Raw genomic sequence first — 19950 nt, 5'->3', positions numbered from 1 at the left:
TGGCTTAGCGGCGCCGTGCGCACGTCGTTTAAACGCTAGTGTGAAACTAGCCTTAGGCAAAATAGTTAGTGAGTCCACTACCTTGTGTGAAAATCAGCCTCACTCATGAATGGTCTCAGGATACTTTACTGACACAGAACTCATGATAGTGCTAACCAGCCTTTCGCAGTCCAATACGTGTAATTACTGTAAGCCTGCCCTTGATGTTTTCTAGAAGATGATTGTCTGGAGAAAAAAAGGTGAGGGCTCCCTGGCTTTTCATCCTAGGAAGTAGGCTCACTCACAATTTTGCCTAAGAACATTGTCATGAATAAAGAATGGGATCCAGGAACAAATTGTCCCAATGATCCAGTAGAAGTTTGGTGATGAACAATGCTTTTTCCAGCATGATGTAGAACATGTCACAAGGTAACAGTGATAACTAAGTGGCTTAGCAATCAAAACATTCAAATTTTGGGTTAATGGCAAGGAAATTCTCTAGATCTCAATCCCAATGAAAACCTGTGGTTAATATTCAAAAAACCATAGGACCCATATAACATAACATATTATTGTATCATGTGTGTAAGATAGGAGGAAATTCAGAACTGTCCTGCATCACCATCTATACTAATCTAACCTCCATCAAGGTTAACCTTCACTTTCATGGAGAATGAGTACACTAACATGGTGATTAGGCCATAGACATAATTTTTTTTACAAGCTGCTTTCCTGCCATTTTAACTGTCTTTTACACTGATGTGTTATGTAATCTCTTACAGAAGCAAGGATGATGACCCAAGAAAACATAACTTCTTTAAATCGATAAACTTCCAAAGGCTGGAGGCCGGAATGGTGGACCCGCCATTTGTACCAGACCCATCTGTGGTCTATGCCAAGGACATTGCAGATATAGCTGATTTCTCTGAGATCAGAGGGATTGAATTTGATGAGAAAGATGCCAAATTCTTCAAGAGATTTTCTACTGGCGCAATACCAATTAGCTGGCAGCAGGAAATAATTGACAGTGGACTATTTGATGAGCTTAATGACCCCAACAGGGAAAGCTCTGGGAGATACATGAGTGGCAGCGAGGGGAAGTCAGGAGTATGCACTCTCATCTAGTTGGCCCTCACTGTATATTAGTGGGAAAATGGGACATATTCTCTAAGCAGGTTCCTACAACTGAGCATATGATGCTTAAAACAACCCACTGTACATTCCATCCCAGCCCTCAAAATCGGACAAAATAAGAGCTCGTGTGACACAGGTAGCTTCAAGGTCAACCATCATCTTGACTATGTATATTTTGGCAATCTTTTACAAAAGATCTTTTGATTCTCAGTGTGTTGCTTCATTGTGACTTGTTACACAACAGTCCCTGTATTTATAAACACTTCACAAAAGTTTTTTTTTTTTAATTAAAAGAAGGAAGCTTAAGGACAAAGGGTATTTGTGGGGTTTTTATTGCTTTTATTGTCTAAGTACATTATGTATAATGTGATATTGATTTCTGACTGTCTTGTATTATTTGTCTTGTCAAAAATAAATCATACAAGGTTTCTACTAGATTGTTTCCCAGAAAGAAACTTACTATGGTCCTCAAAATGGGCTCATCCTACATTCTGAATGGTGATATAACTTTGTTTTATCAAGTACATTTATAGGTGTTTTTGACTTTATATTTTACAACATGTGCTGGGGACATCATTTTTTGACAATTATTAATCTCCTTTGGAGGAAGCTGATGGACAGGTCTGGTCACTGCCCTGTTCTGCCCTTATCTACGTTGAGGTTGGCTGAGACAAGATAAGGTTTTAATGCTAGAGTCAGGATAGAACTGTCCCAATTGTGTAACACCTTGTCGCGTTGGAATGTCTTTTACGTTTTTTTGATCAAAATAGTATTAAGTACCCTATGGTATTAACATGTACTATTACTATTTACTTGCTACATGGTACATGCTCATTTTGTTTTTTTTCCTAGTAAATATTTAATACTTTTATATTAGTAGGTGGCACAAAATTATGTCTCGAATACATTTGTTAAAATAAAGATAAAATAGACAACCCCTTTAAGTATTTAAATATTGTTTGCGTAATCTTACTTTTAAATAAAGCATATGCACAGTGGGGGAAATTTATGATACTGTCTAATTGAAAATGTGTTTGTATCCATAGCATTTAATAACACCTTAGTTCATGTTGTGCATGGTTCCTGTAAAATGAAAGCTGTACTATTACTAGATATCGGCAACAAAGTTAGATTTTCTTTAAGATGGTTTTCTTAAATCTGCCACCATATCGTATGTCCTGGTCGTAAGATCGTGATTATGGATTCCTTGTTTGCTTCCTAGTGACAATCTCCAAACCCTGACATATTATATTAAAACAGCACCTCACATCTGTGGGGTTCCTGAAAGTGCACCGGTATCCTACTTTGCAGGGTGTGCACAGGACCCCGTGTCACTTAATCTTGCCTCCAGGCAACCTTCTTTTTCTCAGTATGAACAAGCCTCTGTAGTCAACAGCCTGACAATTACCCCTTAATGAACAAGACACTCTGGCCTCCAGGCTGGTGATTGTTGACACCAAAATGAACAAGCCACCCTTGCCTCCAGTCTGGCGACCCTTCTTAATGAACAAGCCACCGTGTCCTCCAGTCTGGCGACACTTCCTAATTAACAAGCCACTGTGGCCTCCGGCTTTCCAACACTTCCTAATGAGCAAGCCACTCTGGCCTCCAGCCTGGCAATGCCCCCTTAATAGAAAGCAACTTTGGCCTCCAACCGGATGAAGACCACCTAATGAAAAAGCCATTCTAGCCTCTAGCCTGATGATAACCCGCTAATTAACAAGCCAGCCTGGCCTTAAGCCTGGCGACACTCCCTAATGAAAAAGGCACTCTGGCCTCCAGCTTGACAACACTTCCTAATGAAGAAGCCACTCTGGCCTCCAGCCTGATGATGCCCCCTTGATGAACGAGCCTCTCTGGCCTCCAGTCTAATGATGGACCCCTAATGAACAAGCTACTCTGGCCTCCAGCCTGAGGACATTCTCTTGTGAGGAGTCTGCTCCAATCTTCACCCCACCAATGCTTCATGATGAACAAGTTATGCTGGCTTCCACGTCTCAGGTTTAGCCATGCACATGCACACAAACTGTCCTTAATCAACTCTCTTTTATTAGCTTTTATCTGCCATTCTTATTAGCGTTTTATCTTCACAAAGCACAAACATATCAGCTCTAGGCTTTTCCATGGCAGCCAGATCTTTGAAGTCACCACTCTTGCGGTTTTCAACATCATGACATCGCATGAGTCCTAGTTAATAGGCTTCATGATGTTGCAGGCATTGGATGGCTGAGGATGCCAGCAATGTATACACAAGTATATGTATACATAAATATGTGCAGTGGGGAAAATAAGTATTTGATACACTGCCGATTTTGCAAATTTTCCCACCTACAAAGAATGGTGAGGTCTGTAATTTTTATGCGTACACTTCAACTGTGAGAGACAGAACCTAAGAAAATCCAGAAAATCACATTGTATGATTTTTACATAATCAATTTTCATATTATTGCATGAAATAAGTATTTGATACAATAGAAAAACAGAACTTAATATCTGGTACAGAAACCTTTGTTTGCAATTACAGAGGTCAGACGTTTCCTGTAGTTCTTGACCCAGTTTGCGCACACCGCAGGCAGGGATTTTATCCCACTCCTCCATACAGATCTTCTCAAGATCTTAGAATGCTTCTTTCAGAGCCACTCCTTAATTGCCCTGGCTGTGTAATTTTGTCACTGTCGTGCTGGAAGACCCAGCCATGACCTATCTTCAATGCTCTTACTGAGGGAAGGAGGTTGTTGGCCAAAAAGTTTCCATTTCATCCATACTCGACTCCATCCATCCTTCCATCAATACGGTGCAGATGTCCTGTCCCCTTTACAGAAAAGCACCCCCAAAGTATATTGTTTCCCCCACCATGCTTCACGGTCGGGACTGTGTTCTTGTGGTTGTACTCATCCTTCTTTCTTCCTCCAAACACAGTGGAGTTGATACTAAAAAGCTCTATTTTGGCCTCATCTTACCACATACATTCTCCCATTCCTCCTCTGGATCATCCAGATGGTCACTGGTGAACTTCAAACGGGTATTGACTTGTTATAGTGTGAGCAGGGGGACCTTACATGCCCTGCAGGATTTTAATCCATGACGGTGTAGTGTGTTACTAAGTCCTTAGACAGCTCTTTGGTCTTGGCCATGGTGGAGAAGATGCAATGTGATTGAGTATCTGGACAGGTGTCTTTTATACAGGTAAAGAGTTCAAACAGGTACAATTAATACAGATAATTAGTGCAGAGTAGGAGGGCTTCTTAAAGAAAAACTAACAGGTCTGTTGGAGTCAGAATTCTTGCTGGCTGGTAGGTGATCAAATACTTATTTCATGCAATAAAATGCAATTTAATTATTTTAAAATCATATGATGTTATTTTCTGTGCTTTATTTTTATATTCTGTCTCACAGTTGACGTGTAGCTATGGTAAAAAATTACAGACCTCTCCATTCTTTGTAGATGGGAAAACTTGCAAAATCGGCAGTGCATCAAATAATTATTTTCCCCACTGTATAAATATATGTCTAGTAAACATATATATGGGAGCATGTATTGTGAATAAACCTGGTTATTCAAAAATGTGCTTCACAATATAATCCTGCCGATGCTTGTAGCGGGGAGTCACGTGGGGACTGCCTTGACCTTCTCAGGCTTTTCAGACCAATGTCTTGTGAGGATCCAAACTTCCATGCTATGGTTAGTGCTTTAGGTCACGATCCTACTTGTGAACCTCTGGTCATATAATTTGAAAAATTCTGTTAGTTCTTTTCATTTCATTATTACCATCGAGGAAGGAGTCAAAATATCATCTATCAGTCGTTAAAAGAAAATTTTACACCAACTGCCAAAAAATTATATGCGCTAAAGAATTTTTTTTTTAATTTAATTTTTTGGCAATGTACGGTATGTTTACCAATTAAAACCAAACACTGATACATATTTATTTTTATATATATATTTTTTAATGTAATTGTAGATGTATTTTATTCTATTTTGCGTACATGATTATGGGGAGGCCATCTTGCTTGAACTATTATTAACAGCATTCGGAGATATACTTTACAGCAGACACATGGGCATAGGAGATGCTTACTGATCTCTAAGGGAGAGTATTCTAGGCAAGCTCTGTGACCTGTGTAGGAAGGGGTGAAGGTGAGCTATAACCACCTTCTCTTGTGAATGGTGTCTTTTCTGCCATGTATAGATGTAATCCTGTCCATGATAATAAGGTGATGACTGCTCAAAATTGATCTCTACAGAATAGTGTCTATTCTGGTAAATTGCAAGAGTTCAGTAGTTATTTTAACCCCTTTCTGCCATTAGACGTACTATCCCGTCCATGTGCCCTGGGACTTAATTCCCAAGGACGGGATAGTACGTCTAATGCGATCAGCGGCGCCCACGTGGTGAGCGCCGCTGATCGCGGCCGGGTGTCAGCTGATTATCACAGCTGACACCCGGCACAATGTGTCGGGACGGTCACGGACCGCCCCCGACACGTTAACCCCTTGTACACCGCGACCAAACACGATCTCGGTGTACCGGGAGTTAAAGGGAAGCATCGGCAGGGAGGGGGCTCCCTCCGTGCTTCCCTGAGCCCCCCACGGCAGCGCAATGTGCAGCGCTGCTGCGTGGGTCTCTTTCCCTACAGGCCCCCGGATCCAAGATGGCGACGGGGGCCTTCGGGGGCCTGTAGGGAGCTGACTTCCTCACTGCCTGCAAAGCGCAGGCATGAGGAAGTCTGCAGCAGTGCCTGTGACAGATCGCTGATCTGTCACAGTGATCTGTGATGTGACAGATCAGCGATCTGTCACAGGACAGTGATGTCCCACCTGGGACTATGTAATGAAGTAAAAAAAAAAAAAAGTGTAAAAATAATTTAAAAAAAATCGCTAAATAAATTAGTAAAAAAAAAAAAAATATTCCCCAATAAATTCATTTTTTGAAAATAAAAAAAAGAAAAAACAATAAAAGTACAAATATTTGGTATCGCCGCGTCCGTAGCGACCCGCCCTATAAAACTGTCCCATTAGTTAACCCCTTTAGCGAACCCCTTAAAAAATAAAAATAAAAAACGAAGCAAAAAATAATGATTTATTATCATACCACCGAACAAAAAGTGCAATAACACGCGATCAAAAAGACGCATATAAATATCCTTAGTACCGCTGAAAACATCATCTTGTCCCGCAAAAAACGAGCTGCCATACAGCATCATCCACAAAAAAATAAAAAAGTTATAGCTCACAGAATAAAGCGATGCAAAAATAATTATTTTTTATATAAAATTGTTTTCATTGCAAAAAACCGACAAAACATAAAAAAACGACCTAAATGAGGTATCGCTGTAACCGTACCGACGCGAAGAATAAAACCGCTTTATCAATTTTACCTCACGCCGAACGGTGTAAACGCACCCCCCCAAAAGAAATTCATGAAACGCTGGTTTTTGTTCATTGTGCGTCCCAAAAATCGGAATAAAAAGCGATCAAAAAATGTCACGCGCCCAAAAATGATACCGATAAAAACGTCAACTCATCCCCCAAAGAATAAGACCTCACATGACTCGGTGGGTCAAAATATGGAAAAATTATAGCTCTCAATATGTGGTGATGCAAAAACTATTTTTACAATAAAAAGCATCTTTTAGCGTGCGACAGCCGCCAAACATAAAAACCGCCATAAATAGTAAATCAAACCCCCCGTTATCACCCCCTTAGTTAGGGAAAAATAATAAAATTAAAAAAAAGTGTTTATTTCCATTTTCCCATTAGGGTTAGGGCTAGGGTTAGGGTTAGGGCTAGGGTTAGGGCTAGGGTTAGGGCTCAGATTAGGGTTAGGGGTGTGTTGGAGTTAGGGTTGGAGTTATAATTGGGGGGTTTCCACTGTTTGGGCACATCAGGTGCTCTCCAAATGCAACATGGTGTCTGATCTCAATTCCAGCCAATTCTGCGTTGAAAAAGTCAAATGGTGCTCCTTCCCTTCCAAGCTCTGCCATGCGCCCAAACAGTGGTTTACCCCCACATATGGGGTATCAGCGTACTCAGGACAAATTGCAAAACAACTTTTGGGGTCCAATTTCTCCTGTTACCCTTAGGAAAATAAAAAATTGGGGGCAAAAATATCATTTTTGTGGAAAAAAATGATTTTTTTATTTTCACGCCCAGGCATTATAAACTTCTGTGAAGCACTTGGTTCAAAGTGCTCACAACACATCTAGATAAGTTCCGTGGGGGGTCTAGTTTCCAAAATGGGGTCACTTGTGGGGAGTTTCAATAGTTTAGGTACATCAGGGGCTCTCCAAACGCACATGACACCCGCAGACCAATCCATCAAAGTCTGCATTCCAAAACGTCACTACTTCCCTTCCGAGCCCCGACATATGCCCATACAGTAGTTTTCTCCCACATATGAGGTATCAGCGTACTCAGGACAAATTGGACAACAACTTTTGGGGTCCAATTTCTCCTGTTACCCTTGGGAAAATAAAAAAATTGGAGACTAATTGATCAAGTTTGTGAAAAAAATATGATTTTTTTATTTTCATGCCTGGGCATTATATACTTCTGTGAAGCCCTTGGGGGTTCAAAGTTCTCACCACACATCTAGATAAGTTCCTTAGGGGGTCTAGTTTCCAAAATGGGGTCATTTGTGGAGGGTTTCCACTGTTTAGGTACATTAGGGGCTCTCCAAAGGCAACATGACACCCGCAGACCATTCCATCAAAGTCTGCATTCCAAAACGTCAATACTTCCCTTCCGAAACCCGACGTGTACCCATACAGTAGTTTTCTCCCACATATGGGGTGTCAGCGTACTCAGGACAAATTGGACAACAACTTTTGGGGTCCAATTTATCCTGTTACCCTTGGGAAAATAAAAAAAATGGGTACTAAAAGATGATGTTTGTTGAAAAAATACGATATTTTTATTTTCACGCCCGGTCGTTATAAACTTCTGTGAAGCACTGGGGGGTTCAAAGTGCTCACCACACATCTAGATAAGTTCCTTAGGGGGTCTAGTTTCCAAAATGGGGTCACTTGTGGGGGGTTTCCACTGTTTAGGTACATCAGGGGCTCTCCAAAAGCAACATGACACCCGCAGACCATTCCATCAAAGTCTGCATTCCAAAACATCACTACTTCCCTTCCGAGCCCCGACGTGTGTCCATACAGTAGTTTTCTCCCACATATGAGGTATCAGCGTACTCAGGACAAATTGGACAACAACTTTGGGGTCCAATTTCTCCTTGTACCCTTGGGAAAATGAAAAAATTGGTGACTAAAAGATCATGTTTGTGGAAAAAATACAATTTTTGTATTTTCACGCACGGGCGTTATAAACTTCTGTGAAGCACTGGGGGGGTTCAAAGTGCTCACCACACATCTATATAAGTTCCTTGGGGGGTCTAGTTTCCAAAATGGTGTGATTTATGGGGGGTTTCTACTGTTTTGGTACATCAGGGGCTTTCCAAACGCGACATGGTGTCCGATCTCAATTCCAGCCAAAAACGTCAAATGGCGCTGCTTCCCTTCCGAGCTCTGCCATGCGCCCAAATAGTGGTTTACCCCCACATGTGGGGTATCAGCGCACTCAGGACAAATTGCACAATATCTTTTAGGGTCCTGTTACCCTTGGAAAAATAAGAATTGAGGGTGAAAAGATCGTTTTTGTGGAAAAAATATGATTTTTTAATTGTACGGCTGTATGTTATAAACTTCTGTGAAGCCCTTGTGGGTACAAAATTCTCACCACACATCTAGATAAGTTTCTTGGGGGGTCTAGTTTCCAAAATGGTGTAATTTGTGGGGGGATTCTACTGTTTTGGTACGTCAGGGGCTTTCCAAACGCGACATGGTGTCCGATCTCCATTCCAGCCAAAAACGTCAAATGGCGCTGCTTCCCTTCCGAGCTCTGCCATGTGCCCAAATAGTCATTTACACCCACATATGGGGTATCAGTGTACTGAGGACAAATTGCACAATAACTTTTAGGGACCTATTACCCTTGGAAAAATAAAAATTGGGGGTGAAAAGATAATTTTTGTGGAAAAAATATGATTTTTTAATTGTACCGCTGTACGTTATAAACTTCTGTGAAGCCCTTGTGGGTTGAAAGTTCTCACCACATATCTAGATAAGTTCCTTGGGGGGTCTAGTTTCCAAAATGGGGTCACTTGGGGGGGTTTACACTGTTTAGGTACATCAGGGGCTCTCCAAACATGACATGGCGTCCGATCTGAATTCCAGCCAATTTTGCATTGAAAAAGTCAAATGGCACTCTTTCTCTGCTGAGCTCTGCCATGCGCCGAAACAGTGGTCCCCCCCCCACATATCAGGTATTATCGTGCTTAGGACAAATTGTACAATAACTTTTGCAGTCCAATTTCTCCTGTTACCCTTGGTAAATTAGAAAAAATTGAACCTGAAGTATTTTTTTAGTGAAAAAAAGTTAAATGTTCATTTTTTTTAAATATTCAAAAAATTCCTGTGACGCACCTAAAGGGTTAATAAACTTCTTGAATGTGGTTTTGAGCACCTTAAGGGGTGCAGTTTTTAGAATGGTGTCACTTTTGGGTATTTTCTATCATATAGACCCCTCAAAGTGGCTTCAAATGTGATGTGGTCCGTAAAAATAAAATGGTGTTGCAAAAATGAGAAATCGCTGGTCAACTTTTAACCCTTATAACTTCCTAACAAAAAAAAATTTTGGTTTCAAAATTGTGCTGATGTAAAGTAAACATGTGGGAAATGTTACTTATTCAGTTTTTTGTGTGCTATATCTCTGTTATTTAAGGGCATAAAAATTCAAAGTTGTAAAATTGCGAAATTTTCAAAATTTTCGCCAAATTTCCGTTTTTCTCACAAATAAACGCAAGTTAATTGAATGAAATTTTACCACTAATATGAAGTACAATATGTCACGAGAAAACAATGTCAGAATCACCGGGATCCATGGAAGCGTTTCAGAGTTATTACCTCATAAAGGGACAGTGGTCAGAATTGTAAAAATTGGCCTGGTCATTAACGTGCAAACCACCCTTGGGGCTTAAGGGGTTAATATTGATACTGAAAAATCTAATGGAAACTAAAAGAAATCACTAAAATTCTTTAAAAAAAATAGGACGAGCGTAAAAACTTCAAATAATGGGGTATTTGTCCTCTATGACATATGCAAGCAGAATCAGTGCTATGATTAATTCATTTTTATTACCTGGACATGACAATTTTACAGTTTATGCCTCGTACATTCATTTGCACATTGCGTAGGATAAAAGTTAAAAAAGGTTATTATTCATGTACTTTTTGGGTTACATATTTTTATTTTTTTACGCAAATAAAATACATTATTAGCTACTAATTGTGAACTCCAAAGTGTCGGTACCTGATGTAGGATGCTTTTATGGTTTTTTAGGCTTCTTTTGGGATAGTATGAGTAATTCTGTGCATCTACAAGTATGTTCACGAATCAAACCATCATGTTACTGCTGGTATAGCTACCCAAATATTTAAGTTAGTTTTTATTATTATTATTATTATTATTATTATTATTATTATTATTATTAGTTTTATAAATAAATTCTAATTTAAAACTGTGCTATCAAGAATGTCCATGCAAAATTTATCTCAGCTCATTATAATACAAAAAACACAGAGACATTATCATAAAGAGTCCTTCAAGTCAATGCAATGGTGGTCACCAATTAGAATAAAGGTCACACATAACGATGCACCAGCGATCCCGACAACGATACGACCTTGTCAGGATCGCTGGTGCCTCGCTACATGATCACTGGTGAGCTACCAAACAGGCAGATTTCACCAGCGATCAGCACCAGCGAGGACGCTGGTATCCAAGGTAAATATCGGGTAACTAAGCTCGCACGTCACTTAGTTACCAGCTGTGTACCTTGGATACCATCTCCCAGCGCGAGCACACAGGTATGCAAGGTACACAGCTGGTAACTAAGCAACGTGCGAGCTTAGTTACCCGATATTTACCTTGGATACTAGCTCCCAGCGTCTGCTTACAGCGCTGGGAGCCTCGCTGATCGTTGCTCTCCCGCTGCCACACGATGCGTGCTGGCCAGCGGGAGACCAACGATCAAAAAACGGCCCAGGACGTTCCTGCACAATCAGCGATACCCGGCAGAGGGGCCGGTCACTGATGCGTGTCACATACAGCGATCTCGCTGGTGAGATCGCTGATGCATCACAAAATCAGCGATCTCGCTAGCGATCTCTCTGTGTGTGACAGGGCCTTAACTACTTCCAGATCAAGTACTTGAGATACAAATTTATAGTTGTAGGGATAGCATTTATTAAGAGAATTGTATTATTTTTATCATTATTATTATCCAGTTCATTATATAATGTTTAAAGAAGTTCTCCACTGCATACTTTTATATTAAAATCAAGCATGGAATGGTGCACAAAAACAAAAAACAAAAAACAGATACCCATTTACTGATTTTTCTTCTAGTATGGAACATCTCATGAGTGCTACAGTAACTGGCAGCAGCAGTTGTTTTCTGTAAGATCCAGAAAAGAGAACTAGAAGATTGTCCGGCTCAAAGAAAAACATCTCTGTTGCTGCACATGTAGGGCTGTAGGGGTCTGTCTTGTTTTAATTATAACACTAACCTTGGCCTGATTGTAATTTTAGTACTGGATATCCTCTTTAGGCCGGGGTCAGACTTGCGAGAAATTTGCACGAGTCTTGCATCTTAATACCCGGCACTGCCATCAGCACTTGGGACCGGAGCGCTCAGCTGGATAGAAATACATGTAGCTGAGCGCTCCGGTCCCGAGTGCCGGCGGCAGTGCCGGGTATTAAGATGCGAGACTCGTGTGAGATTCTCACAAGTATGACAGCGGCCTGAAAGGTTCTCTCACACTATAACACGGAGAAAACATTGCATTGTACTCTGACAATATTATTCAATGGCTCATCTACGAGTTTTTCCTCAGCTCTAATCAGAATGAGAAGTAAAATCATCGGATGGGACTCACCAATGCAAGTCAATGGGTGCGAGTGAAAAATCGGATGGCACACGGACCATGCGTATGCCGTCCGATTTTTACGCACGTATCTCAAAAGAACCAGGAAATGTTATCAGTCAAGTATAGTAAATTCACTGCCAGGACCCTCAGAATAGAATAGATAAATAGATAGGAAGAAAAGATATATAGACTAGATGGTTATATAGAATACATAGAATAGAAAATATAGATATATATATAGAATAGATACAGTATGTAGAATAGATAGAATCGGTATATGTCCTGTAGATATATAATTTCACAAGCCCCCCATATATACATAAACGTGCACCCTTTAGTATAAATACGGTAAATAATTTTTGATAACCAGTCAAGATAAAGCAAAAAACAGCTGTGGGCTTATACTGTATTATCAGACTGGAAAGGTCCCTATTTATTTGCCAAAAATCAGAGCTGGCATCAAGCCTTGGTGATAGTAATGGAGAGGTGTCTATCAGACACCCTCCTTACTAACCCAGTAATCAAAATTAAAACCACACACAAAAAATAGTTTATTTGAAAAAACACTCCCCCTGGATCACCAATTTAAAAAAAAGAGCCATGGAAGTCCGACATAGTCCTGGGAATCCGCAGTAGTCCACCGAAACCGACGTAGTCCACAATTGAATACATGAAAACATGTACCTCATTCACCAATTTATATCATAAAATGTTCCCATGCAGACCCGACGTAGTCCAGTGGTCTGCGAATCCGGCCCTGTCGACTGTGAATAGCAGTAAGTAATGTGAGTACTGTTCACAGTCGCCGGGTACTGACGTCACCGCTAGTGTTGATCGAATAGCTTCGGATAAGCACTTATCCAAATAGCTATAGCGCTTATCGAATAAGCTGCGGTCTGCGGATTTTTTATCTGCGGAACCGCAGGTAAGACCGCAGGTAAAATGACCTGCGGTTTTACCTGCGGTTTTCCCCTGCGGTTTATCACCTCTACAATGGAAGAGACAGTAAACCGCAGCAGAATCCGCAGAAATAATTGACATGTCAATTCTTTCTGCGGATTCAAAACCGCAGCTTTTCCGCAGTTAAAAATCCGCAGCATGTGCACAGCAGATTGTAAATCCCATAGGATGACATGCTACTGTACACTGTCTGCACAACTGCTGCAGATCCGCAGTGGCCAAAACCGCAGCGGAACCGCATTGTGTGCACATAGCCTTTTACCTGCTGAATGCTGAGCTGTGTATAACCCCACCCACACCACTGATTGGCAGCTTTCTGTGTACACTGTGCGTAGACAGAAAGCTGCCAATTAGTGGTGGGGGTGGTGTTATGCACAGTTCATGAATATGGAGGACTACATTTAGGCAGGTTTACTAGTCCTTTGGTGATAATCTCCTGCTGATAAAACACTGATTTTATTGAAACTATATTAGGTAGGATCTCTGTCTCTTCATCATGCTGCTCCCAGATTAAATAGCAAAAAACTGGTGACAGATCCCCATTGAGTTTCAGATTTATCTCTCACGATTTAGATTGAAATGGCAGAAATTCAGGAAGGTACAGTAGTTTAGGAAAAAAAAATTTTTTTTATACTTAGGTCACTTGTATTAATTCCGAACCAATGAATTAGTAATCAGAATCAATATGTATTCGTGCTAAATGATATGCAATTATTACACTGTTGTCCTCATTACACCCTGCTATGAGGAGAAGTAGGGGCTTGGTGAAGCTCGGTGATAGGTATATGCCAATAATTCATGAGATAAAGCTGTGTTCTGTAGTCACAATGATTCTGAGTACAGCAGTGACAGGTCAGCCATGGTAGGAAGCTGATTATAAGGGGCGCAGTGTTCCTGGGCCCAGGTTGGGTGATCCGTGATAAGTGAGCAAAGCTGGTGAAGAACACTGTGATTGATGGGACATCACTAGGCTCATGGCCGTTACTGAAGCGTCTAGTACAAAGACACTTCCTGCACTTCTGCAAGGACTGGGGAGGAATAGTAAGAAGAGCCAGGCACCTAATGAAAAGGTTCAGTGTTAGGTTGGGGAACATTCAGATCCTGTTCCTATGGCAGACCTGGAGAGGACCAAAGGAAACGGAGGACAATCACTCATTTTTTTTTTAGTGTGAAAGGAGCTGATTGGTAATACACATGCAGGAGACACCGGAAATGATCTACGTATGAACCCCTCTATACCGCAGGGTAAGGCGATGTGCACACATCCATGTGACATGGCCAGGTTACACCCGTTTTTAATAAAACAGAACACAATTCTATAGCATTTAATTGATCCGTACACAAATCAGTTTTGAAAATGGCTCCATGTTCCCGGATCAGGAGACTTAGAGCAGGTCCTATTCTCATCCATTTTGTGGATCAGACATGTTATTAAAAATGGATTAAAAATGGACGCCATTCTTTTTACTGCAGTCTTCCATTCGAGTTTTATCTGTTTTTAACTGATCCGTTATTAAGAGTTAATGGACAAAAAAAGTGCAGACTACCTGCTTCAGCTTTTAAAAAATGGATGAGAAAAAAAGAAAGAAAGCAGCATGGATACAAAAAGGATAACAGGAGAGAGAAAAACGTTCCATGTTACGTGGATGGAAAGAATGGAAATGAACATGTGAATGTGGCCTAAGGTTTGCATTTCAAATACTGCCTGGTTATTAAGGGTGGTGAACTACAAATGTCCGTACACCAGCCCTTCACAAAGTAGATTATGCTATGCACTAATGCTCACACTATTAGTGAACACGTTGTGTATTTGGGGCAGAATATTCTGCATTATTTCTGCATCTCTTGGCAGGAAAAACGCTGCATAAAATAGGCACATTTTTGCTACATTTTTGCTGCTTTTTATGTATTTTTCACTCATGTTTTGGGTGCAGATTTTTTCCTGCTCTATAAGTGAAATCTGCAGCAAAAAAACATTAAAAGAATTGAAATGATGCAGATCAAAATCTGCACCAAATCTGAAAGTCAAAAATAAGCAACACATGCATGACGCTTTAGGAGTCTCATTCTCTTTGCTGGCGTCAGGAAACCCTTCAGGTTTTTTGTCAAATCTGTGCAGGAAAAAAACGCGACAAATCTGCAACGTGTACACAATGTGATGTGTGCTGTATTATTTTCTTGCTGTATAAGGCTAGGTTCACATTAGCGTTTGTGTGTGCAGCGTTTCGTCTGCATGTGCAAACTCATGTCAATACGCATACAAACGCATGTTTACACTGTTTTTTAACCGCATCAGCTTACGCATGACGGCAAAAAATGCTGTGGTTGCATGCGTTAGCATTTCTTCAGCACATGAATTCAGAGAATTTCCTTGACACAAGCCACACCAAATGGGCGTGTCTCATTTCCTGGACATGATTATGTGAAAAACGCATGTATTTCGAACGCATGTCCTTGTGTACGCATGCGTTCCCATAGACAGTAATGCGTTTATTTGACGCACTCATCCGCATGCTCATGAATGCCCATATTTGACAGATTTTTGGCGCTTCTAAAAATCCAACATGATGCGTTCGCCGGACCACGCTGCACACCGAAAAACGACGCATGCGTACGCAAACGCATGCGAACTGATGCAAACGCATGCCCCTGTGTACACCATGTAAAGATAGGGAAACATGACGCATACGGATGAAACGCTGCGCAAACAGACGCAAATGTGAAACCAGCATAACCCATGTTGTCTGGACATCCTCTGAAGCATTATATGGCCACATCCAGTGTTAAGGTCCTTTCTGATGAGCCGAAGCAGCATTTGTAGGAACTCTTGCTCCAGATTATTGGTCCAGGTAAACAGAAAGGCTACCACCTGACAAACGCGCAAAATGCTCATCCGTTAGATGATTTGACTTTTTTGTCGGCATAATCATCGTTGTCATTATTGACAGCTCATCACATGTAAACACTTTTGAGGGAGTGGCTGATTTATGCTTTTCTTGCTCACCAGGTTCTTTCCTTAAAATGTACACTGACAGTGCGCTCTCACTTCAGAGCCTACAAGGGAGCGCACTGTCAGTGTGCATTGAATATAATATTGTACAGTGACAAGGGAAATGACAACTTATTCATGGTCAGTATTGCAGGGATTAGCCTATCCCTTGAAATGGATATCACATATGGGTGGGGACACAGGCTGTGTCTCGTTTGAGTTTCCGAGCATGCACTGGGGATTCTCATACTAAATGCGATCAAATAGGAAGTAGGTAAAAAAAAAGAAGCAGGTAGAGAGAGTAGAGAAGAACTATATGAACTTTTTAATTAAAGTATATTTGAAAATCAGTTAGATTGATACATTAAATAGGCATATAGACATTTATGAATAAAATCAATGTTAGTTTTGGACCACCTCTTTAAAGAGGTTGCCTCGTGTTATTTCTCTCATCCTCCCACCTCCATGGATGCTAGGGTGATGCATTCCTGATTGATTGATTGATTGACAGATCAGCTCAGCAGCATTGCTGTGCACCAGCACTTACAGGTGCTGCAAGCAGACGCAGTTTTGCTTCTGCAGCATCTGCGGAACACAAGATCACTGAACCTAAACTCATCCATCGATCCGTTGAGCTTCAGAACAGGGCTTATAATTATTAGGCCTGTTCTGAAACTGACGGGATTGCTTCATCTAGATTATAGTCTCTAGTGGAAAAAGCCTCACAATTGACTGCAGTGGTCACTGGACAATGTATATATCAGGTGAGTTGCTGACGCTGTGAAAAGGAGCAGCACCAGTACAGAGGGTACAGTCAATATAAAATGTTTCCATACTCCTGTTAAAATGCAACCATAAGACCAAACTATAGAAGTGAAATGATCATCTGCCTACAGCAAAGTAATGAAATGTTCATGCTCTAGAACCTGGGAGATGTTGTCTGTCACTCTGCTGGAGAGCCTAATTCTGGGTGTGGCGCCCCCAGGAGTATGGTCACCACAATGGCATTGCCTTCCTCCAGGGTGAGTGATGTCATGCTTGGAAGCAAGGAAGGGTCTCTATAGCAGTTAATCATTTACATGCAACATGTTCCCACTCCGGGCCAGCAGAGGGAGCTCTGAACCAGGATTGAGGGAGGAGCGCGCTCTGAGGGCCAAGAAGGGTGAAATAGTAGTTAGTGTGAGGAGGGCAACGAGTGTAGACGTGTTGGGAGAAGCTGGAGGTTGAGCTGAGGATAGAGAGCTCCCTCCCAGTGAGAGTGCATAATCTGGAGCCCGGTCTCCAAGGTTGTATGGATACTGAAGGTCCTGCAACAGAAACCAGAGGAATAGGAAGCTGTAAATGCTCTATTCCCACCTAAGACTCGGAGGCACAACAGCGACTGGTGAGCCAAGAGAGAGAGCTACAGCTGTCTGCCATACGAGGTAGTTCTAAGAGAAGATAAGAAGGAGGAACTTCAGTGTAACATAGTACTGGATGTACCTCAAGCCAGCGCTAGGAAGGAGACAACACAACCCATCTGATAGAGAGATCCCTGAGTTGCTTCCAGGCTAGCCTGCTCCTGTGCCATCTGTAATCAGGACCCTGGACTGCGTTTGCCAAGTAAAGGTAAAGAAACTGCACCCTGTTGTGTCCTTGCCTCCTTCCTGCAACATCCTCAGCACTGCTACATCTCTGTGCCAAACACTGCACCCTCTTCCTAACCCTTTATCTACACTGCCCTGGGACTACAGCCCTGCCTGTGGAGGGCTACAACATCATTGCTGCACTACACCATCTGTCCCAGAGGATCTGTCTGCAGCGTCGGCTTAACACCTCCCTTGCCGAGCACCACAGGTGGCGTCACAAATTATTCATCTATAAACTTTATTCCCAACTCAACCCCTTTTACATGGGCGCCCAGGGCCACGGACCGGGTCACCGCTGCTGTGACATTCCCATCTGAGAGACCGGCCCGGTACCGAGTACCCCACAGCCCTGGGAGGGCGACCCGCGGGCCCTAAGTGGATGAATGCTGTCTTGTCCCTGGGTAAAAGCCCAAATCCTTGTGTTTGTTTTGCCAGCAGCTCAGATACGACTCAGGAGGAGAACAGTAAAATGGTAGAAACTGCAAACATGAAATGAGAAGGGTTGTTCAAGCTAGTTTTGTTTAAATATTTTTATTAAAGTTTCAAGTATAGAGGGAAAGGGTAAATGGACAAAGTAAAAAGTAGAGAACTCTACTCTACGTGTTACATCACACATTAAATAAAATTGTTTAATACAAGTAGTGTACATAAGAAACAAATATAATACATCGTTTGAATGCAATCCTCTCAAAAAAGGAACCAACATTGTCATATTGAGTTTACAGTAGAGTTTTAGATAACATAAATTAAGAAAATTTCAAATTCCAAACATCCCATTTAGTGTGATATTTATGGAGAGTACCATTAATAAAGGCAAATCTTTTCTCCATAGAATTATGAGTCCGTAATTTACCTAAAATATCAGCAAAAGAAGGTAAATCAGTTTTAAGCCACCAGAAAGCTATAGCGTTTTTGGTCACCAAAAAAGTATGTATCATTACAAATCGAATAACAGGATTTATTTCTTCAGTGCCCAAAGAAAGTAATGCCATTTGTGGGGTGACCTTCACTGCGTTGTCAGAGAGAGTATTTATATGATTCGCAACTTCTTTCCACAATCTCTTCAATTTAGGACAGCTCCAGAAAATGTGGTACAGGTTACCTGGTAAACCACAATTCCTCCAGCATAGAGGGGAGTATTTATTATCTATATGAGCTAACCTAATCGGAGTGTAATGCCATCTAATTAAAGTTTTAAAGAAAGACTCCTGTAAAGTCGCAGAAATAGTAGATGCATTTGAAAACCTTATGGCCTTCCCCCATTGGTCTTCATCAAATTTTATGTTAAAATCCCTTTCCCATCTTTGAATGTATACATTTTTAAAGAGTTCGGTGTCGTCATTAAGGTGGGAATATATGTTTTTAAGACACCAAGTCGACTTAAGAGCAACATTTGCAAACATGGAGGCCACAATATCCGAATTCAAAGCTCTACTAGTCAAAAATTTCCGCAGAAGATCTTTCAGAAGTAGATAAGAGGTGAAATGTGTAGACGGGACATGAAATTTATTTTTAATTTCATTAAAGGGTAAAAAATTTTGTCCGTCCCATAAATCCCCTACCGTATTAATTTTAAAGCTGCACCACTCCTCTGGAACTGGACATTTATATATTTTTGATAATAATTTTAATGGGAATTTTTTCAAAATGCTTTTCCTGTCGTCGCCTTTCTTTAATTTTGTGAAACTCCTCCACATAGTCAGTATAGAATTTACAACAGGATGTTCATAAGTAATGATCGAAGGAGATAGCAGATCATTAAAGAAAAAATCTGATTTTGAACTAGTCCCATAATGTTCTAGCTCAAGGTCCAACCAAGCGGGAAGTGTTTTCGTAGAAAACCACTGTTGACTCTGAAGAATAAGAGAAGCTTGAAAATAGATTTGAATATTGGGGAGTGCAAGGCCTCCATTACTCTTTTTCTTATATAAAATTTCAGTAGCAACTCTAGGTTTCTTCCCTTTCCAGATAAAAAGGTTAATTGCTTTTTGGATTTTAAATAAAAGGGAAGTGGGAATCGTAAGAGGTAAATTCCTAAGTACAAAAAGAATTTTAGGTAAAATATATGTTTTTATTACCAAGGTTCTTCCCATCAGGGATAGATCGCAATTATTATAACCAGAAAGGTCTTTTAAGATTTTCTTACTGAGATGTTCCATATTCTTAGAAACAATGAGTTTCAAATCTTTAGGGAAAATTATCCCCAAGTATTCTAGTTCAAAATCTTCCAAGTAAAATTCAGATAATTCTTTAAAGGCTTCAATTTCAGAGG

The 19950-nt window shown here is 40.9% G+C and overlaps 1 protein-coding gene across 1 annotated transcript in view; it reads left to right on the top strand.

Moving 5' to 3' along the window:
- The window catches only part of GRK7 (G protein-coupled receptor kinase 7), a 51181-nt gene extending 49633 nt beyond the window's left edge, over positions 1-1548 (top strand). The window contains exon 4 of the mRNA XM_073576600.1: positions 762-1548. Within this exon, the coding sequence (XP_073432701.1) occupies positions 762-1104 (343 nt within the window). The 3' untranslated portion in view covers positions 1105-1548. The remainder of the gene's footprint in view (positions 1-761) is intronic.
- The last annotated feature ends 18402 nt before the right edge of the window (positions 1549-19950 follow it).

The sequence above is a fragment of the Dendrobates tinctorius genome, unplaced genomic scaffold (genome assembly GCF_039654945.1).
Source record: "Dendrobates tinctorius isolate UK_male_01 unplaced genomic scaffold, ASM3965494v1 ptg000049l, whole genome shotgun sequence".
NCBI lineage: Eukaryota > Metazoa > Chordata > Amphibia > Anura > Dendrobatidae > Dendrobates > Dendrobates tinctorius.
This window is presented reverse-complemented; position numbering and strand designations above follow the sequence as displayed.